Source organism: Agelaius tricolor, unplaced genomic scaffold (genome assembly GCF_023055355.1).
Source record: "Agelaius tricolor isolate 1412-34295 unplaced genomic scaffold, bAgeTri1.0.p SCAF_59, whole genome shotgun sequence".
NCBI classification, from domain to species: Eukaryota; Metazoa; Chordata; class Aves; order Passeriformes; family Icteridae; genus Agelaius; species Agelaius tricolor.
The window spans coordinates 2,010,885-2,033,431 of NW_027269319.1; the positions used below are offsets into that span (position 1 = coordinate 2,010,885).

General features: G+C 48.3%; 1 protein-coding gene and 1 pseudogene across 1 annotated transcript; one reads left to right on the plus strand and one right to left on the minus strand.

The window, feature by feature from the left end:
- The window catches only part of LOC139605102 (coiled-coil domain-containing protein 171-like), a 202,883-nt pseudogene extending 198,785 nt beyond the window's left edge, over positions 1 to 4,098 (plus strand).
- A 3,377-nt stretch (positions 4,099 to 7,475) lies between these two features.
- On the minus strand, positions 7,476 to 21,693 carry LOC139605103 (TOG array regulator of axonemal microtubules protein 2-like). Its single transcript, XM_071456485.1, has 12 exons — positions 21,506 to 21,693; positions 19,707 to 19,812; positions 18,750 to 18,985; positions 17,079 to 17,231; positions 15,853 to 15,970; positions 14,854 to 14,957; positions 13,272 to 13,476; positions 11,868 to 12,084; positions 10,714 to 10,800; positions 8,303 to 8,534; positions 8,085 to 8,161; positions 7,476 to 7,627 (listed from the first exon to the last, which is right to left on the minus strand). Exons 1-12 carry the CDS (start codon positions 21,691 to 21,693, stop codon positions 7,476 to 7,478), a joined length of 1,875 nt encoding a protein of 624 aa, XP_071312586.1.
- Positions 21,694 to 22,547: the final 854 nt, after the last annotated feature.

Here is a 22,547-nt window from a genome sequence, read left to right on the forward strand (position 1 = left end):
CGTTCTTCCTCAGGGCCTGAAAAACTCGCCGACAATCTGCCAATGGTACGTGGCACGAGCTTTGTCACCAGCGCGGAAGAAATTCCCGAAGGTGAGAATCATTCATTATATGGATGATTTGCTCATTGCGGCATCAACACAACAAGAGCTGCAAAAGGCTTGTGACTGTGTGATTGCAGAAGTGCAAAAGGCAGGTCTGGAAATCAGTGTTTCAAAGATTCAGGAGGTCGCACCTTGGAAATATCTAGGGTGGAAGATCTCAGAGAAAACAATAAGGCCTCAAAAGATGGAAATCAGCACAAGAATCAACAATCTACATGATTTACAACAACTTCTAGGAGAAATCAACTGGATGAGGTCGATTTTGGGAATCACAAACAGTGACATTCCAGCGTTGCTTGATCTCTTGAGAGGAGATGCAGACATTCGATCTCCCAGGACGCTCACAAAAGAAGCAAAGAAGGAGTTGGAAAAAGTTACAGATTCCATTCAGAAGAGACAGGCACATCGATTCGTTGAATCGTTGCCTTTCCAGTTAGCAGTGTTGGGAAAGAAAGCACAATTCCATGCTTTAATCTTTCAATGGGACGCATCTCAGAGAGATCCTTTAATAATCATAGAGTGGATTTTCTTACCGTATAGGCCTTCAAAGACAATTCTGACAGATTTGGAGATGGCAGCACAGATCATCATAAAGGGGAGAACAAGATTGCTGACAATGGCGGGACGAGAATTTTCAAAGATATATCTGCCTTTGAAGAAAGATTATTTTGATTGGGCGATGCAGAAATCAAAAGATTTGTTAATTGCATTGTTAGCTTTTCCAGGAGCTTGCACAATCAATTTTCCACAACATAGAATGTTGCAGTCACAAATATGCTACAGAGCAAAGCCAAGAATAAGTGAAGAACCTCTGGACGGGATCACAGTGTTCACTGATGGATCAGGAAAGACACACAAGTCAGTGATCACGTGGATGAACTCAACGACAGGGGAATGGGAATCAAACGTGAAGACGGTTCAAGGCTCTCCACAAATTGTGGAGTTGGCAGCTGTTGTCCGAGCATTTCAGTTGTTCCAACAACCGCTCAATTTGGTCACGGACTCTGCATATGTTGCAGGGGTGGTCAAACGATTGGAAGGTTCGCTCTTGAAAGAAGTCAGCAACGAAGTTTTATATTCCTATCTAGTGAACATGAAAGCAGTGCTAGAAAGCAGGGAAGAAGAATACTTCATCACTCACATCAGAGCGCACACAACACTACCAGGATTTCTAGCGGAAGGAAATGCTCAGGCAGACAGGTTGACAATGCCCATTTCACAAACACTTCCGGACATTTTTGAGCAAGCATGACTGAGTCATGCATTTTTTCATCAGAATGCACAGGCGCTGATGGAATCCTTTCGTCTCACAAAAACTCAGGCGAGGGAAATCATTAGTGCTTGTCCAGATTGTCAGCTCGTGCAACCACCTGCTTCGACAGGAGCAGTCAATCCACGAGGACTGCAAAGTCTTCAGTTGTGGCAAACAGATGTCACAAAATATCCATCATTTGGGAGACTAAAAAATGTTCATGTATCCGTAGATACATTTTCAGGGGCAGTCTTTGCTTCAGCACATGCAGGGGAAACAGCAGAACATGCTTGTCGACATTTTTTACAAGCATTTGCATCATTAGGTGTGCCTCAAGAAATAAAAACAGATAATGGTCCAACATATACAGGCAGGGTGCTTGACAGATTCCTGAAAAGATGGGGTGTCAGACACACATTTGGCATTCCACATTCACCCACAGGTCAGGCAATCATTGAAAGAACACATCACACCCTGAAATCCCTTTTGGACAGGCAGAAAAGGGGGGAGCCAGAGGCGACACCACATATGAAGTTAAACAAAGCATTGTATGTGTTGAATTTTCTTAACAGTTCATCTTCTGAACCCAATCCACCAATCGTGAGGCATTTTTCAAACAGCTCTCAGGCAAAACTAAGGGAGAATCCTTTGGTTTTGATCAGAAACCCAGAGACAGGACAAATAGAGGGTCCTTTCAAACTAATCACTTGGGGCAAGGGTTTCGCTTGTGTTTCCACAGAGCGAGGTCTGAAGTGGGTGTCAGCGCGGCACGTGAAGCCATTTCGGACAAGAGAGCAGGAGAGCACAGATCCCGGAAGCTGAGAAACGAGCACACAGACAGAGGAAGAAACTCAAGTTGTGAACAACAACTCAGATAGAGAACAAAAAGAGTAAAAACTTTGGGGTTTTTTTTTCTTTGTGGCTTTGAGTGGGAGCATGAAAATGGTTTTTTATAAGGGTGAAGTCATGAGTTTCATAATGCTCATGCTTTCATCTGTTGCTTTAAGCAATGGAGCAAATCTACCTGTCAGTCAGCCAAAACAAAATGTTTGGGAAACGTTAGCCCAGGCAGCAAATTTAGAAAGTATCTGCCTGACACATTCGAAACCAGGGAAACCATTCACGGCATGCATGGTTGGGTTGCCAGTGGGCGAATGGCCAATTCCAGGGCATCCTTCAATGGAGATTTCGCAGGTCATCAAAGATCCTGTGAATGAATGGTGTGCCTGGACACATCTTTTACCTGTGGCTTCTACCGAACCGCAGGAATTGGAGATTTTTGGGTCCACAACAATGGAGCTATGCATGAAATTTGAAAATTCGAATGTGTCAAGGACGAACAAAAGCACTGATGTCACACCAAATCACAAATATTATAGAAACGCATCAGCTTGGTGCAATCACACTGTGACGACAGCCAAAGGATCAGTCCAGGTCCCAGTGCAATTGCCACGTGGGTTGTTTTTAATTTGTGGGGACAGAATTTGGCACGGCATTCCTGCAAATGCCAAGGGAGGTCCATGCAGCATTGGAAGGATTTCAATGTTGTCACCAGATTTGAAAGTATTGAGAGAGCAAAAACACAAAGAAAAAAAGTCCTTGCAACATTACAGTGCAGATTGTGATGATGAAGTATACACCTGGGACAAGGCAAGGAGAATTGCGGCAGCAATTTTCTCACCTCAGACAGCGTCGGGGGTGGCCTTGACTCAACTGGACCATATGGGTTGTTGGTTGAGCAAGCATGCTCAATCAGTCTCTCTCGCTTTGAGTGACATGTTGAAAGATATAAGCAGTGTGAGAGAGGCAACTCTTCAAAATAGGGCAGCAATCGATTATCTATTGCTTGCTCATGCACATGGATGTGAAGAGTTTGAGGGAATGTGCTGCATGAATCTCTCAGATCATTCAAAATCAATTCATGAAAGCATTCAAAATATAAAAGACAGTATAAAGAAACTAGGCGAAATCACTGGGTCATGGATTGATGATGTGGCGGGATTTTTTGATCTTTCTCCCTTATGGAGAGGGTTTTTAAAAATGGGATTTTATATTTTAATAATACTCTTAGTCCTCATGCTCATCGTCCCATGCATCTTTTTGTGTGTGAGACGTGTCATGAGTCAAGTTGCCAAAGAAGTCTTCTTGGTGCAAACAGAAGGGGGAGATGTGGGATCTCAGCACATCGTTCCCGATGTCCAGAGATGCCAGGAGAACCCTTGGGGGTCTCGAAAATCCTGGAATGTTGCCAAGAGTGTTTGGTGGCTTGACTTTGATCCATCCACAGAAGTAACAAGAGTTTGAGGACAAGAGAATCACTTTAGAGTAAAAGGTGTAAAAGAGACACATTTAGAGGGTGAAATATAAACTTTAAGGTTTTTGGTACAGGGGGGTTATGGAGACAAGATGGAGGGATCAGGGCGTGTCTCGTCCTTCTTCTTTCTTCTTCTTGTCCTCCATCTCCTGTGATGATGTTGGCACTTGGGGATTGGTTTCTGGTGAAGGTGCACTTGCTAACATGGGTGAAAAGCATTGGGAAATAAAGGTAAATATTGTGTATGTAGATTTTAGTATAAAAAGACATGACCGCCCCGTGGGTGGTCAGAGAGTGCCTGTGACTGCTTGCAGATCAGACCTCTGTTGGGCAGACAGAAAATTTTGTAGGTAAGAAATAATAAACAATCCGAAGACCGAAAAGCTGAAGAGTCCAGACTCGTCCTTTGAATCGCGTGCCACCCAAGAACCACTCTACCCGTGTCGGGGAAGAGACAGACAGCCGAACCCGACATCTCAGGAGCTCTTAGGCAAAAAAACTCCACTGATGACTAGTTTTTGCACAGAAGAGGAGGTACTGACAAGCATAAGGCGCAGGCAGGCTCTGGCTTAAGAATTCCTGAGCCACAGGATTCCACACACTGCTGTTGCCAGCTGCTTTGCTCATATTTTTAGAGCCAGTTCTGGACAAAGGCTGCTGTTGACAGAGTAGGAAAACGTAGAGAAAGAAAGGTGCAGGACACAAGCAAAAAATCTCAGGAGGGAAAACACTAAGAAATACAGAGCTCAACAGAAGTCCTGGGAGATGGTTCAATGGAAAATGGCACCAGCAGTGAGCAGAGCCCGAGGCTGCTCACTGCCACCGCAGGGGCTCCTCAGTCTCCTGCTGCTTTGTGTCTGATCCCTGCTGGGCTCCCTCTGCCCCTGCAGCAGACGCAGCCCTGCCTGGAAAGGGCTCCATGCTCTGGTGTTGCAGCTTGCTGCAGGCTACATTCTTAGCAGCACTGAAAGAAGAGGTGAAAGCAAGAGCCATTTTCTGTCCTGCCTGGAAACTCCTCTCCTTCAGTGCCACTGCCAGAGATCATCCCTGTGTAAGCTTGGCTCTGTGCCTGCTGCATTCTCATCCCTGTGCCTTCCATCAGCTGGAACTCTCCTGCACATCAGCACTCACTGTCCCACATGATGAAGAGAGAGCTGTGTCAGAAGAGCAAAGATTGCATTTTCTTGGTCTTTTGAACAGCCACAAGAAACATGAGTCCAAAGAACTTTGTTGTTTGTTCCTGGCCTCCTTTTAGGTAACTCTTTTCTGCTTTAATACAAAAGTCTCTTTTCCCATGTGGATGAAATGATGTGGAATTGGCAGTTGCTTCAGGCTGTCAGACAGCATGGGAGTTTTGTCTTGTCTCTGCTGAGGATTTGGTGAATTTTCCATTGGTCACTTGGTGGTGTCACCATGGGCTGACTCTGCTGCCCGCAGGGGATGCATTGGGACGCCAAGGCCCTCAGGGCTGGAATTCGGGGGAGGGCGGGCTCGGAGCGCGCGGAGGCTGGGCCCGTCAGGAGCTGCTGCTGCTGGCGCTCGCTGTGCTCAGCCCGCTGGGCCGAGCAGCCGCGGCCATGGAGACACAGGCGGGAGCTGTGGCCGAGGCCGGCAGGCGGCCCGGGCCGCTCGCAGCTGCGAGGACGCCGGCAGCCCGTGCCCTGAGGCCGAGGCCGTGGCGGGCAGTTTGCGGGCAGGGCTTTTCCGAGCCGGCCGCAATGTGCTGCCTCCCGTGTGGGCCCGGCTGCGGCAGAGGCGGGCGGGAGCGCGGCGGGGCCGGCAGCGGCGGGCAGAGGCCGCAGAGAGCAGCAGCCCGGCCGGGCCCGCTGCGGAGCGGCAGGGAGCTGCCGGGCAGCCCTCGGCCGTGTCTGTGCGCACAGGGCCGGAGCAGAGGCAGGAGCCGCGGCAGGAGCCGGCCATAGCGGCAGCTGGCCGTGCCCAGCGCCGCAGCCGCAGCTCTCCCCTGCCGGCCACAGCAGCAGCCGCTCGCCTCCGAGGCTCCGGCGCTTGCCGAAGACGAGGGGCCCGGCCCCCAGCATGCCCTGGAGCCCCGCAGCGAGAGGAGCCGCCGGTGCTGCAAAGGCAGCGCAGAGGGCTCAGCTTGAGGAGGAGGACGTGAGGCTCGCTCTGGGCCGCGCTGGGGCAGCTCTGCCCTCTCGGCCTTCGCCTTGAGCCCTTTGCTTCTTTTCCATGAGCCCTGATGGCCGTCCTCGGCCAAGGGTCCCCGCAGCCCTTTCCAGGGCTGGCGGAAAAGCTCCCTCAGTGACAGAATCGCAGAATCACTGCCTTGGAAGACAGCCACTTTCAAAAATGATCGAGTCCAACCCATGCCCTAACACCTCTACTAAAGCACGGCACCGAGTGCCACATCCAGTCTTCTTTTAAAGGCTTGCAGGGATGGTGAGTCCACCAGCTCCCTGCAGGGGTCTGTCCCAGGAAGAACCAAGATAACACTGGGGCCTTCTACCCCCCCTGGCGCTTGGAGCTCTGCAAGTTTGTCTTTCTGCTTAGGCAAAGGCCGTGGCAAAGGACTGGGAAAAGTAGTCACAAATAGAGTAGTCTACAGAGCTCTAAATAGATGTGCAAGCAATACAGGAAAGATAGAAAAGAAAAAAAGGCAAAACCCAAATGGCATCAGCAAAGTCTTGGGCATGAACACATAGCTGCAGAGGGTCTTCTCAGCCCTATTTCTTTGTATTTCTGGGAAGCAGAGGAATCCTGCTTGAGCCTCTGGGGTGATGGGTTTGGGAGATAAAAGTTCATTGCTTTTTTTCACCGTGGGGCAGCTCCTGTTCCTAACATCAGCTGAGCCTCTCTCCAGCCTGATGCCTGTTGTGCTAGTTGCAGCAAAACAATTGATGGCAGACAGAAGACACTGACACTTGCAGAGATGTGCCTTTTTCCAGTGCGAGATTGCAAAGGAGCAAAGTTTTGCCATTTGGGCACACTCCTCCAGGTTTCTTTGCTCAGGCCTTTGGTGAGCAGAGAATACATCTACATGGAAAACTTTTGACTAGACAGGATCTTTTGGGTCCATTGTCCCCCAAACTTGTGAACAGGTGGTCCCGTTGTAATACCACGTAACAAAGAGCAGCACAAATGACACCGAGAAGCCATGGCAAAAGAGGAAGCGGAGCGGCCCAATGAGGAAAGCATGTGGGGAGACACTGGCACATCGAGTGAGCTGCACTCCCAGAAGCTCTAGGCTGGCAGGTCCTGGTCTCACATTCTCCTTTTGGTTCATTTCAATTTCATTTATTTATTTATTGAAAAGCAGGGTGTCCCTGAGCAGGGAATGATTGGCATCTGACTCCATTGATTCAGAAGGCTGAACAATTTATTAAAAGTATTTTATATTCCATTATACTATACTATATTAAAGAATACTAAAGAATACTAAAGCAAAACCTGTGGCTGTCTTGTGACAGCCAGGATACAGCATTGACCCAACAGGCCAATTAATATGAACAACCAGAATCCAATTAGGAAGTCCCTTCAAGTAAACAATCTTCCTAACACATTCCTCATGTGCAAAACAACAAGAGCAGCAAGCAGAGTTAAAAAATGTTTCCTCTTCTTCTCTCTGTACTTCTCCAGGAAAAATCCTCTGAGAGAGAATTCTCTCTCCGTTCAGAGAATGTGAATGCCACATTTATTTAACTTTTTAAAATCATCCGAAAAAAATATATACAATTAAAAATAAGTAATCAAAATTTCAAGATAGAATGAAAAGACAGTTATTCAAAACTACATCTAAAGATCTGAACATATGTAACATCTGCAACTATAAAGCCTAACATATAAATCCTAATCTTCCAACAGTCTTCTAGCAGGTGCCAACTTCTTCCTGTGCTTGGAGGAATGAGGGCTCTTCTGGACAGGAGGCAAGGACTTCGTGGTGGAGAGACAATGGGAAGTGTGCAGAGAAAACTTCTTGGTAAGAGTGTAGCCAGTCAGGCCTGCAAAGTGGAAACGCAGAGTGTAACAGAGGCTGCAATGCAAACCTAAAGCAGCTAAAGGTACATGTTTCATGGGATACATTTCCTGGAAACTTTTCAATAGTTGAACAGGGAAACATGCCCCTGCTGGCAGACACTTGAGGCAGGCCAGGGCGATACCCTGCCCCACTTCCCCAGAGCTAGCACAGGAACAGCCCGTCCTCTGGGCTGCCCTGGGACAGCAGGGAGCCCAGAGCCCTGTGCTCTCCAGGAAAGGCTCAGCTGCACATGCAGCCTCCTGCTCCTCTCCCTGCCCCACAGCTCAGCAGCCCTGCAGCTCCACGGGGCACTGGCAGCAGCACAGCTCCTTGCAGGGGGCACATGCAGGGCACAGCTGTTCCCTGGCAATGTGCACAGCCTCTCTGGGCTGCCACAAGACCCTGCCTCCCACCAGAGAGCGGCCCAGCTCCCACCTTACCTCTTTGTGAGGCTGATCCATGCTTGGTCTTCACTTTGTCCTCAGCCTGGAGTTGCTTCAGGCCCCCCATGCCATGACTAGGAAGGGCGATGGAGAGAGCGGGGGCAGATGCACGCCCTTCCTTAGTGTTTTGTTATTTTTGGCACAGCTAAAAAGTCCCATCCGGAGGTGTCCAACTCAGCACTTGGTCAGCTTTCTGGAGAACATCAAACCTTCACCAGCCCAAAAGGCTGGAGAGGTTTTCCTGCATGTGTGGAGGCTTGCTCTCAGCACACTTAATCATCTGGGTGCCCATCACCTGGCAGAGGGCACAGGCGAGCTTGGTGACCACGGCGCAGACGTTGGCGCTTCGCACAGGCAGCGCCTTGTTCTCCAGGCAGCACCAGAGCACGGGCAGGGCGTAGCGCTGCACCACTTCAGGGCTCCTGGCATGGACCCATTGCACCAGCACTGCCGGGACAGAGACACAGCTCCTTACCCACCAGCCTCAATGCAAACAAGGATCTACCTCTGGGTTTGCTTCTTGGAAGCCTCTCTGGCCAAGATCAGTGAAATAGCACACAGAGCCCCATGGCCCAGAAATGGGCATTGCAGCTGATCATCCTTGAAACAGAACCACCAACCCCTCAGGAGCAATTTCTCCAGCCAGAGCTTTGTACCTGTGGCAGACTTTGTACCTTTACTAAATCATTTCACAATCTGTTTCTGCATGAACAATGACTGAAATGTCAAACTTCCTTTTTTTTTTCCATTAAGAAGTTGTCGAAACCCACACGGAAGATTTGGAAATGCACCCTAGAGAGGCAATGGAGAGATTTCTAATAAAAGGGATGATTCCATCTTTGTAACTTTGATGTCAAGGGCCAAAAGTCTCATCTGGCTCTTCCCTTTGCTCTGTGGCACGCAGCAAAGGGCAGTATTAGAACACACTTCAAAACTCCAGCCCACCAGAGATGGCTGCTGCTTGACAGCTGGATGAGAAACATCAGTGGCTAGCTGGTGTCTTTGGCAGAATGCTTTTGTGGCTTCCAGCAAAGAGCTGTTGCAAACCTCAGGGTGCCTTAGAGAATTACCCAGACCCCATTGCCCCGGCATTTGAGCATCTCCACATTTGTATGGCATTTCCCCTCTCAATGTTAATAGCATTTTTCCTTATAATGTCCACTGAAATAGGGGTAATAGAGAGAGAAGAATAATACACAGGGGACTGAAATTTAACCAAAACACAATTGCTTCCTAACATCATTGTCTCTGAAATCTGCTCTCTGCTCATTTTCTGAACTATATCAAACACAGACAAAAAATGACTACCAACAGGCTTCTTGCATGGCAAATTTGGCTGAGAGATCAAAAGCTGAAATACGCTCTGGAGTCCATTCTTATTTTCTGATCATGCAAAATGTTATGCAGTAGCCATTTATTATTCTGTGGTGGAAGAGACTTCATTTTCTCTATGCTGTTAATCCACCAGCACCTTAATGCGACAATTCAACACTGAAACATCTCCTGAAAGTACCCAAAACCAATTCTGCCAAGCAGAAAAAGGGTTATGGTACCCATTTTATATTGGGAGCTCATTTGAGTTGAAATGTCATTAAAGACATTGGTGACTACTGAACATGAGGAGCAGCTGTCTGTTCCTACTAAATCTCAGAGAGAACATCAGCTCTTTCTAAAGTAGTCCTAATTTATGCTTCATTCCTTTCTTTGAAAAAGAGATCAAAATGACAGCAAAACTAAATTCCCTATTGCTGGAGATCTACTTTATTAAATGCTCTTTAAAGGGCCTTTGACATCCTAATCACTGAACATGCCCTTTTGAGATTCCCAATGAAGACACCAAGTGTATTACACCTTGCATTTAAAGATGTTGGCATAATTAGCAGTGGATTTAGCCCCAGTTCAGGCAAGGCTATCAGTTGTCTTCTGTACTATCTATTGAGATTATCATTTTTCCATCCCTTGGCTACTGCTGACATAGCAAGCTCCTCTGAGGAATCAATTATCAGCTGCATTTGTAGCATTTTGGACAGTGCAGACACAGGAAGACACTGTTTGCACACGCTGAACTGCTCAGTCCAGTGCCACTTGGACAGCAGAGGCAGGGAGCCCCCAGCACTCTGCTTCTGCCCCTGTGCCCCCAAAGCCTGCCTTGCACTAAATCTGTGCCTCTAAGAGCTGTGTTGAGTTTTGACCTAAGCTGTGACCCCTAGGCTCTGCACGGTTCAGCCTCAAAACTTTCCAGGAGAAAAACAAGGATTCTGTGAGAACAAAACAGATTCCCTGAAACAGGTTTTGTCACCCTTTTCCCTTAAGGATCACAGATGTCCCTGGGCTTCCAAGAGAGGAGCCAGCTGGGGTATTTTTTAGGCCCTCCTTCTCCTGCAGGTGGGTTCTGAGATGCCCCAGTGAGAGCTCAGCCCCCAGGCCGAGCTCTGCCCCCATCTCAGATGCTGCACAGCTCTGCAGCAGCCAGGGAATGCCTGCCAACTACACCTGCCTTGGCTATTGGGCAGGAGGGACGAGCTCAGCACCTCCTGATTTGGAGGAGCTACTCTGCTGTCTGTTCCCAGGCATTCCCTATAAATACTCCCCCAGAGACTTGTTGGCTTAGAAGGGGAGGCCATACCTGTGATACGCTCTGCGACATCCAGCAGGGCTTGGCCACTCAGTTTGCTCCATTGGTTGCTGAGCTCTTTCATCAGTGACACTTCATCTACAAGTGAAACACACGTTTCTGCTCACTTGTGTGAGGTCATAGCAGAAAGGAGAGTGAGGAGGAGGGAAAGAGCAGGGGCAACCCCATTTTATACAATAAAATCAACTTCTGCTGATTTTTGATTCCTTTTTGTCTTTCCTTCCAGCCTACTTGGCAGAGTTTTAAATTCCAAAAGAAAAGCTCTCCTTTCACATTTGTGAATCCAAAGTTGTCTGCTGCACCAGGAGCCATGTTAAAACATTTCACCTCAGGGACTTCAACAGTTCAGTCACATGGAAGCAGTGAAAAAGTTTTGCATCCCAGAGCAAAAGGGAAGAAGCCCATATTGGGACACAGAAAGGCACTGATTCAGGCAGTTTGTGAGTTCACAGAACAGCTGAAGTGGAGAAAGTGGAAACTCCCCTTGAAGACCTGCCTCTTCAACACTCCATTTTTCAGGCATTTTCAGAGCTGACATAAATCTCTGTGGCAAAGGAATTTACAGCAGCCCTTGCCTAGGCAGGTATATGCTGTTGCCATCTTGCCCCATGCAAAACAACATGTGGAACAAGGCATCATTGACAGCTGGATTTAGACCTGTTTGTTCTAAAGAAATGAACTTGGTGAATCATCAGTTCCTCTTTGGAAAAAGAAGACAAAGAAGAAAGGTGGGAAATAGGCAGCTAATGCCTCTAATGTAGAGCCTTCCAGGTGGCTGCTCTGCAGAAGCTCTGATGGGCCGGTGTCCCTTCATGCCAGCAGCAAAGCTGGTCATTTGGGAAGTCAGACAGGGCCCAAGCAAACTCCAAAACTCCTTTGCCTCTGAATTGTAGCAAAGCTGGAGTCCAGGACTTGCTCTTCAGACAAGCAGCACAGAGCCAAGGGAGCCTGGGACTGTTGGGAAATGCTGCTGCACATTCCAGCCTGTTGGGGATGGTGCATAAGGACTGCACCTGCACAGCTCCTGGTGGGTGTCAGCTGGAGCGTTCCACAGACAACAACAGCTCCCAAGGCACTCAGCGCTCTCTCGTGTGGGACAGACAGAGACACGGCTGAGGAGAGTCCATGCCAGGGCTCAGCCTTACCTAAATGAGCAACGGATTTGTCCAGTGCCTTCACAGCTGCGGCATGAACCCCAGGATCCTTTGAGTTCAGGTTCTTTGTTATCCCTTCAACCAAAGGGGTCATCACCGGCTTCAGGGCATCTTTCAGGAGTCCAATGATTTCTGCCAGCACGTCCAGCGCCTTTTCCTTCACTCTCTTGTGGGTGTCATTTATTCTCAGGACAAAATAATCAAAAATCTGTGGAGAGAACAAACAACATGAAAGCTGGATTAAAATGACCTTGTTTGAAGAGGGGATGTAGAAATGAGCACTCAGCAATATAAAAGATGAAAGTGGTCCTTTCTGTCAGGTCAGCCCTTGCTTGCACAATTTCACTGTTTTCCTGTGGGCCGCTCACTGGAATGGTTGCACAACCTGATGCTGCTGGAGAGATTTTCATCTGTTTTTAAGGGGTTTGGCTGGGGCCAGAAAAGTTCCTATGGTATTTCTCTCCATCTATAAATCATTAAATCGATTCCATTTATTACTGTAAAAGGCTACCTTTGTTTTACAAGTATGGAAGCAGATATTTACCATGCCCATTTTTCTATACAGTTGCCTCAAGTACTGAGGGCAGTTATGATTTTATCAAGACTGTGGCTGGAGGAGATCTAAGTTTTATTTTGTCTGTCTCAGAACCTGTGTCTGGTGAAGTGCAGGACTCGGATCAACTCTTCCAGAATCCAGACCATTTCTCAAACTAACAGGTGGACTTCTGAAATGGAATGTGCTCTACAGCTCTCATTAGAGCAGGTTCAGTCCCTTGACAGCCACATCATCAGGCACCATTTTCTGGAAAAAGGGAAAAAGCAGCTGCTGGGAGGAGAAGGCAGAGATCCCTTCTTAGCTGTTTTCCTCCTTTTCCAAAGAGAAAAAAGGTCTCCCCAAGAAGGGTGAGCACCATCTTTACCAAGAGGAATAGGGATGAGGATGGAAATGAGTAGCCAGAGTTGTGCTCGTGCAAGACAAAATGGAGTGTACGGAAGTATCCTTTTAAAAATAACTGGGTTTAAACCAGCCCAGCCTGATACTTCTCTTCCCCAGGAAAACCCATCTTTGGTCTGGAGAATAATTGCCATGCTTTCAAGGGCTGGTTTTCCCTTCACTTCACCCAGCTAGCAGTAGGAGACAGCAGCAGTTACACCAGCAGAAAATTCTGCCATCATCTCTGATGAACAGCAGCAATAGGCACCTGCCAGACCTATACAACTAGACTGAAATAACTTGTCCTGAAACCTGGACCAGAATTAAATTTGTCTGGGTAAGAGGGAACCAGCCTGTCCCAAACAACCAGGGTGTAGTGCCAAGACACACTGAATTAAGTTTACTTCTCCGGGCTTGGGAAAGGAGCAAAAGGAAAAGAGCAATGAAGATGCCCTACATACTTGGACAATGTTAGTGGAGATGAGCTGGGGGCTGGTTTTGGACAGGTCTAGGAGGAGTGCCACTCCTTCCATCCGTGTCTGAAACCCCTTGGCTTCCAGGAGATGGTAAAGCTTCTGGAGTGACTCCCTTCCTTCCACAGCTGCTGGTAATGTGACCCGGGCTTTTGCACGGTGTAGGAGGTGTCCATCAGAGGTAGATTTCACCCTGGAAAACAAAACCAAATTAGGACCTGTTGCTGATAATACCTTCAGTTAATTGTGAGCCAAACATCCTGACAAGTTTTCCTAACAATGTGATTTCAAGCTAGAAAATCATGAAGCTCTGAAGAACAACGCGGACCTCGTGACAATCATTACGGGAGACAATCTGCAAGTGGCATTCTCATCACTGCTCCCTCAGGAAAACCAAGGATGAGATGCACCTGATCTATCTTCAGATGCCTTCCAAGGCACACAGGTCACATTGCTTTGTGGGGAAAGGGAGACACTACTTCCAAGTTTAAATGCCTCCTCATATGGCACGTGTGTGTCTTATAGTAAGGAAACCCGTCACTCTGGAGAAGTGTCTCTACAACCAGGCATGAGAATCTGGAAAAGTAGCTCAGATGCATCTGAACAGGTGAACAGGGGCATATCTGAAGGATCCAGAAAATCAGTAACAGAGATAGAAACAGAAGCCAGACCTCCAAGAATTACGCTCACATTTCCTTTTCTTCCCTAGAGACTAGATGCACAACTTAACAAATTCTCTGGGAATAATCCCCTTGGGTCAACCTGTCTCTTCCATGAGCACGGGCAGATGCTAGCCATGCTACTGAGGCATGTGGTCACTTTCCTGCCACCGCTGAGCAGGACAGAGCTCAAGAAATTCCCTCTCTTATCAGAAGAGCAAGTAGCTCTGCCAGTGGCATGAAGAGACAGCAAGGACCAAATTCCTGTCTTCAATGCTGATTGCAGCACAGGGGGAAATAAACCAAACATGCTGTCCATCAAGCAAACTCTATGAAGGAAAGGAATACCAAGACAAAAGTCCACATTGAGACACCTGTTGACCAGAATGGCTCAGGAATTGCCTTGCTCCTTACTACTCAAACTTGGCACTGTTTGAGGGTAAGAAAGCCATGATTCAGCCAGGCCAAACCACATGGATGGGAACTGCTTGTTTGGGGAATGGCATGTTGCTTCTAGACTGGGACTTCTCATTAAAACACCCATCTAAAAAGGGTGTTTTATTTATCATTCCACTTGGATGAAAAAAAAAACCTGGTTGAATTTACTTGTCTCAAGGCAGGCAGCAGAAACTCTGCCCTCTCCTAGCCTGCACAGCACTGCCCTTGCCACTGCACTGGATCGGCTGAGCTGCAACCAATGGGTGTCTTTTTGTCACCCAATTTTTGTGGAAAGCCCTCCAGAGAAGTTGTGTTCAACACAATGCAGAAGGAGATGTTTTTTATCCTAGAGCATTTGTAGGAAAAGGAAACAATCTCTTGCACTGGTCATCTCCAGCAGAAAGATTTTTCTGTGGAAGAGGCGTGCAGAGCTTGTCATGTGCTTTGTCACATCTGACAAAAGTGCTGAGTACCGTTTGCTAGAAGGCACTGTGGCCTGGGGCTCCTTCGAGCCATCGTTCCTCTTCTCCACCGGCTCCTTGACAGATGGGCGTTCACCCTTCTGCTTTTCCATCCCCTACAAAGACATAGAGAAACCCTATGAATCTTCAGAATATAAAATAGGAAATTCCCTCTTTAAAACACAAGTTAGAACCTGGATCAATGTAGTACCAAGGCTTAGGGAAACACTTCCTAACTTACAGAAATAAACAGACCAGAGATTCATTGGTGCCAACTCTCTGTTTTCAATAGCCCAAGGCAGGTTATGGGCGCTAGCACACCGAGCAGCCGTCTAAATTCCCAAATTCACTAGTCTTGAGCATAAATGAGAATAATGCAAACTGATAGGCAATGAGTGGTCTTAAAGGAAGCAGCAGAAAAAACTGGACTCTGGGGGTTGGCCCATTGTGTTGGAAGTTGATTTGGTTCAATGCTCACTCTCCCTGCTCCTGCACAAAGGCACACTCCCCAAGCTTCTTCCAGCTCCACAGGGCTTGACAGCAGGGCAATATTCCCAAAAGACAGACAGAAATTGTAGTAACTAGGACTGACTTGGACATCTTTTGTATATTTGGAAATTTTCTTGGCACTGTTACTTGCAGTCACTTTTGCAAAGACTCTGTTATCTTCAGACTTTGTTATCTTCTGTTCTCACTTAATTGCTTGACTGGGGGCAGAGTCAGTAGGGAGAGCGTGGTGGGGGCTTACGCTTAAATGTAAACCCATGTTCTCCTCTTTCCCTTTCCTCTTTGTGACTGATATTCAAAATCTTCAAAACCCCACTTTTCCCCTAATAATAGCAGTTCCTTTGTGGCCTGCAGATGAACAGGCTGAGGATTAACAGCTCATTCCCAGGAGCAAAGTGATTCAGCAGAAGAGGAATGAGATAAAGACAGATTTGGTATGTTTGGTCTCCTATTAGCAGTGGTAATACTTGGACAAAGGAGGCATTTCTTCTGCCAAGCACTTACTTTCTTCTTAATTCTTGTCAGGATATCTTCCAGGTCATGCGTGGAAAGAGATTGTTCCAGGAGCATTTTAAATTTTTGATGACTCAGCAACATCTTCACCATCTCCTGGCCATAATGCCTGAGGAAGGATGGAAGGAAGGATGGGAGAAAGGAAGGGAGGAAGGGAGAGAGGGAGGCAGGAAGGAAACAAAAGAACAGTGAACCAAGGAAGAGTGTTAACAGAAGGGCCTGGTACCTTCAACTCATCAGGTGCAATCCTTGCATGAGAAGGCACAACCTACTCAGCAAAGAGGGAGATTTACCTCCACTTGACACTGCACAGTGTTGTCAGCTGAACACAAGAAGCAAGAGGAGAACGTGGGGCCACAGGAAAACACCATTCACTCTGAAACTGTGGGTGTTCCCAGGGATCGAGCAAAACACATCTGCTTTGTTGACAGAGCCTATTAGCAGTGTCCTGCTGCCATTGCACAATAATTTGCCTTTCTTTAACTGGCAGAGAAGCCAGGACAAAACACCTCCTGCATCCTGTTGATTATTCTATACTATATGTATGCACAGGGTCAGCTAGTTGTTCTGGTGTTCTTGGCAACTATTAATGGGAACTTCATCGTCAAAGTAAGGGGATTTTGGTGGTTTGGGTTGATTTTGCCACTAGGAAACCACAGTTTTCTTCAAGAAGAAATTTGGAGGACAGTGTGCCCCACGTAACAGCATTGTAGAAATCTGCAGGAACAGAGGTTTGGGATCCTTCAGTGATAAACATTAGCAAACACTTTGGCTTTGTGTTGTATACCTAAGGCCATAATAAACTCTTGTACTGGCTAATATGAGCTCTTTTGAAGTCAGTAAAGAATACTTCAAGTCACAGGAAGTTGGCAATGCTCCTTCTTGCTGGCCAACCTCAGGTTTCACACTACAGTCATTTCCCCAGGCAACCCAGAGCAGCGGTCACAGCACCAAGCCTGACAGAGCTCAAGAAGCGTTTGGACAATGCTCTCAGGCACATGGAGTGACCCTTGGAGTGCCCTGCGCATGGCCAGGAGCTGGACTGGATGACCCCGATAAGTCCAATCCAACGCAGCATATTCCACGATTCTGTGACCCTCATCCACACAGTGAGGTCACGTATTATTTCCCTGAGTTTCCACTCTTTTGTAGTTTTACCTTTAAAGCCAAAGACAAAACAGCTTTCCTGGTTTTGGAGGTGAAAGGAAGACCATTACCTTGTGTCCTTGTGACGGTCCTGAGCCAGTGTCCCTGCCACGTGTGCCAGCCTCTCAGCCCTGGGGGTGCCTGCGAGCTTGGTGACTCCCATTTTCTCCATCAAGGACAGGAGGAGATTGGCCGCACACTTCCGCACCTGGACGTAGCGGCTCCTGGGAAGGAGAGAACAAACCCTGGGGCACAGGGACAAGGAGCAGCAGCAGCAGCACAGGCCTTGGCCAGAGCGTGCTCCCTGTCCTTGCTGGGGGAAGGAGCCTGGGCTCTCCCTGCAGCTTCAGGCACCTGCAGAAGGTTCTGTCCTCAGATAAACACAAAGTTAGCATTGTACAGAAGGACTGCCTGCATGGAAGAGGGAGGAATTCCGTCTCCCTGCACTATCTGATATTCCATTTCTTTCCCAAAATTTACTCAAAGAAAGATTAAAGTAATAGATGACATATGAAGTATTTAGAAATTAAGGAAAATTCATGCAGACCCATCAGAGGGCACCCACTACACAGAGCTGCAGCAGGATGAGGCTCTTTCCACCCATTTCTTCCCACATCTGCAGACCTCTGGGATAAAACAAATGCAGGGAAAACACGCTGCGGGGCGTGAAGTTGCGGAATATCCAGCAATACAGCCTCTTTCTTCTGTGAGGCTTGGCAACAGATCCATCTGAGTGCTTTACGCTATTGCAAAGCTAAGGAAAGGGGGGCAGTCAGTTTAGCCAGGTTGTCCTGATCTAGAGATTGTCTCTTGGGAACTATCAGGCACCAACACTTAGGGCAGCATTTGCTTCAGCTGTCCCATGGCACTCAGCCTGTGAAGGGGCCTGTGAAGTGATTCATCATCTCAAGGCTAACATGAAACTTCATGTTGAATAGAAAGCAGAGCTCTAAGGCCAGCACAGTCACACAAGGCTCCTTTTGGCACGAGCTGCACCTGCTGTGCAGGCTGTGCCCCACCCAGCACATTCTCCCCCATGTGCTCCACACCCCAGCAAGGACCCTCCTTATTTCTCAGGTTAATGGCATCATGAGGAAAATGTGGTTTTCCCCAGGGCCTCTGTGGTTAGTGCTGTGAAATATCAAAGAGCGCTCACAGCTGCAATTGCAATTGTCCCTGTTCCCACAAAAGCACAAGGCTCTATCCTTAGCCTTTGCAGCACTTGCATTTCCCCACTGTTCACCATATCTAGGAAACTCTGACAGACTGGGACAACTCCAGGAAGCAGCAGGAAACTGACTCAGAGGAGCTTTAGTTTGGCTATCAGGAAAAAGTTTTTCACCCAGAGGGTGCTTGGGCCCTGCAACAGGCTCCCCAGGGCACTGGTCACAGCACCAAGCTGACAGAGTTGAAGAAGCATTTGGACAACAATCTCAGGCACACAGGGTGACCCTTGGGCTGTTCTGTGCAAGGCCAGAAGCTGGAATTGATGATCCTGAAGGGCTGCTTCCAACTCCCCATATTGTATAGTTCTGTGATTCTGTGACCCAATGGGCTGCAGGAGGGCAGAAATAGGTGGCAAGAGGAAAGAAATGAGGTTGCTGGGAGAATCGAGTACCTGAGTCCAGAGAAGATGCAGGATGCCGGACCCTTCCCTCCCAGCATTCCCATTCTTTCCCTCATCCCTCCCCTCACCCACACACTAGAAGGTGAAGAATAGCACTAAATGAAGAAGAACCTACTTGACTCCCTTGTCCATGAGAGCAGTCATTGCTCGTGCAGGAGTCACGTTCTCCACCATGATCCCCAGGCTCTGAGAGGCTGCCTTCTGAACAAACTCTGGTGAGTTCCAGACCATCTGGAGAAGGACTGGAGCAACCTCATCCACCTGGGAATCCATGTCCTTCTTCAAGATTGCAAAGAGCTCTCCCAGTGTGACGATTGCAGAGTAGGACACCTTGGACCGGAGGTTGGTCACCTGGGGAAATCGTGAGGGGAAATATAATTATCACCTTGAATAGAAAACCACTTGCCTTCAACACAAGTCCCAGGAAATGACAACACCTCCCACTGTGTCCAGAGGATCGTAAAAGTACATTAAGAGCAGGAGAGCACAAGCACAGAAAGGCACTTACTCTGGCACCAATTTCTGACCTCACGCCTGCTTACTGCAGGCCTAAAAAAAATTTCAGCTACGTGTGAAATTTAACCTTTCTACAATGGGCACTACATTGATTTTAGGCTCTTTCACTAGAAAATTAAAACAAGGGCTGCTTTCAAATCATAAAGGCACAAGTCATAAAGATAAAAGTGTCAGATGCTCCTGTTCCAGAAAGCAACACCAGCAGTTGAAGCACTCAGACAGGAAACAGAAAACACAGGCTCAGGTCTACAGACTCATTTGCAGTGTTGAATTACAGCTTGGGCAGAGATTAGGACTCTGGCAAATAACATCATTAGTGTCTCAGTTTCTGCATTTGCACATTGCATTCAAATGGCACCTCACTGACAAGTGCCACATACCCAAGCTGCCAGTAAATACAGCTGCACGTACACACAGATCCTACAGACATTAGAAGTAGAAGGTCTAAAATCAGAAATGAAGGCAGTCCCTGAGCACACATGGAGATGAACAAGCACATATCTACTCTACAAGCCGTGTATGAAGTATGGGGAAGAATTCAAAACAATGTTCTCACCTCGCTGGTAACTGCCAAGCAAATCTCACGAAGTCGACAAAGCAGGACTGCTGCATGGGACTCAGCCAGGCGTGTGATGTTGAAGAGTCCCTTCTTCTTCAGTTCCCTGAAAGGCAAGTAACAAAAAGATTGATATTCCTCTCTACCCAAGAACTAGGCAGCACCCCCTGAAGTGACCAGGCTGGCAGCTCAGTCAAACAATGGGAAGTGCTTTTCAAGGAGCACTTAATGAAATTATGGAACACACTGCCACTGGATGTTGTGGCTGTCAAAAGCGTACACAAATCCAAGAGGCAAAGAGAGGGCTTTCAGAGTCTTCATTTGTGGCCGTTTGAGAAGACAGCCTTTCTGGAAGCTCTGGCACGTGAAGTGCCTCTCTCACGACTTCCTAGAAGCTGTGAGGCTGGGCCATGCTGCTGTTTCTTGTCACCTCCCTGTACCTGTCCCTGAGACACAGTCCCAGCAGGCTGCTACTGGGACATTTTCCTTCTTTGTCAGCCCCAGCAGGCAGTTCAGCACTGAGAGTCAGCACTGCCACTCTGGAGCTGAGTTCCCACTCCACAATCTAGGCCTGTCTGTCACCCACTCCACTCCACCTCACACATTCCCCAGAAAAGCAGCAGGATGTCCCAGAAGATTAAGATTCCATCCCTGGACAAGAACTGTTGAAACTCTGGCTTTCCCACAACACTCCTCCCTAAAACAACCCCCACAACAGCAACATGTTATTTAAAAGGTGCAAACAACTCCATCTCTCAGCACTTGCTTTGTGCAGGCCCTCAGCCACAGGAAGGTATGTGAGGCATCAGGGCTGCAGCACAGGGCTGCTGACCGATCCCATGGGCACCCCTGAGTGTCATCAGGACCCCCCACACCTGCAGAAGCTCTCTGTACCTCACAGGGCACCAAAGAGAAATGGGGACGAGAAAGCAGAAGAGAAAGGGCAAAGCAAAGGGATCTGCACAAGGAGATGCATTGTGGCCAGTTTTTCATGCTTATCCCAGTGTGAATGCAGGCCTTACCCCTGTGTGAATGAAGCATCCACCAGGGAGTGATCAAAAAGCCATCAAAAAGAAAACCATTATCATCTCATATTTGTAGGGTTATCACCTCTGGGCCACCTTCTGGCCTGTGTATAATTTTGGGACACATTGGGAGTATTGACAAAACATCTCAGTATTGACAAAACAGATGAAGCAGTGAGAAGGAAATAGTTGACTTCCAAAAGTGCAAGATTCCTAGAGGATTTTATTTCTTTTTCCTTCTCTTCTGCCATGAGCGCTTCACCACTAATGACATGCTGATGGACTTGAAAGCACAACTCAGTCCATTTCTCAGAAAGAGGAACTCCCTGGAGCTGCTTCTGGGACTCACATGCAGGAGTCCCTGCCATTGCTGTCAGCAGTGGGAGCACAGAGGAATCTTACTCAGTCCACTGGGCCAGTGGCCCAAGGCACCCAAATCTCTACACTCAAAGCTGCTGCCATCCTGCTTCTTGCCTTCAGCCAGCAAATCGTCTCATGCCACAGCTTTCTCTCTTCCCTCAATATTTCCTTTGCAGCTCCATGGAGCAGCAGGCAAAGCAAGGAAACAGCACGGGCCTGCTGCAGCTGGAGCACTGCTGCAGAGCAAGGCCAAGAAAAGGCTGCTCTCCAATCTTTATGCTCTCCCTGCTCTGCAGGGGTTTCACCTGTGCCCTTTGGCCCTCGGGGCTCTCGGGGCTCCGAGGCACGAGCAAGACACGCTTCTGACCGACCTTAACGCTCAGAGGGACACAGAGGGAACGGGGCCTTTCTTACCAGTCATCGCTGCCCAGCATGGAGAGTGCCTCCTGCAAGGACTGCTGTGGGTCTGAAGAGGCTCTGTCCTTCTGCCCGTGCCCACGGAGCGGCTCCTCTCGGCGCTTGGCACCAGTGGCCGTCTGCGGGGTCACTGTAAGGAGAGGGTCGGCCATGGGCGCTGCAGCCCCGGGCAAGGCACCCGCCATGGCGCGGCCTGCAGCCCCATCTCCCAGCCAGGGCTCTGTGTGACACACACTGCCGCTGGGTCAGAGGCTTCCCTGCTGCCTGGATCCTGGGGCTCCTTGCTTGCTCCCAGCCTCCCCCAGCTGGGCACAGCTCCAGGCTGAACCTGACAATTGCCCCCACAGCGCCAGCTCCCAAGTGCCACAGGTGCCACAGCCAGCCGCAGCTTCCTGAGGCTGCAGAGCTCCCGCTCCCTGCAAGACAGCGCCCACAGCAGCACTGGCCAGCCCAGGAGGGAACCCCTCAGGGGCCTCTCTTTTTTCGGTGTCCTCATTTCCCCCAACCCTGAGGACAGGGACACTCTGCAACTCCCTGAGGAAAGACCTGCAGCTGCCTTGTGACAGCGCCAAGCCAAGCCTGAACAACCCAGCCCTGCGGGGCCCGGCTCAATGCCCACGGAGCAACGACCAGGAAACAGCCATACCTGACCCTTCACATCTGACCTCTGTTTCCATTGACCTCAAATATTCTAGACAGAGGCAGCTGAGTGCACATACATGTTAGCCTACTATTGGGAAGGGTAACATGGAATTACCCTTCCCAGTAAAAGGGAGTCTTTCATGCATTTTGTTCTTTCCAAACATCATGAATTTTTCCTCTTTTAGAGGTCCACACTGGCTGTATTTCAAAGATGCTAAGGTGAAATTGATTTGTCATCTAATGGATGTGTTTGCAAACTCAGCAGTTTCTAAGCTCTCTTGTGGAAAAAGCAATTTCCAGACGGGACAGTTGATAAAAAAAAAGCCTTCCAGATGTACTTGGAGGATAAAAATAGGCAAATACAGATGCACATTGTTGCAGACAGACTCTCTTGTTA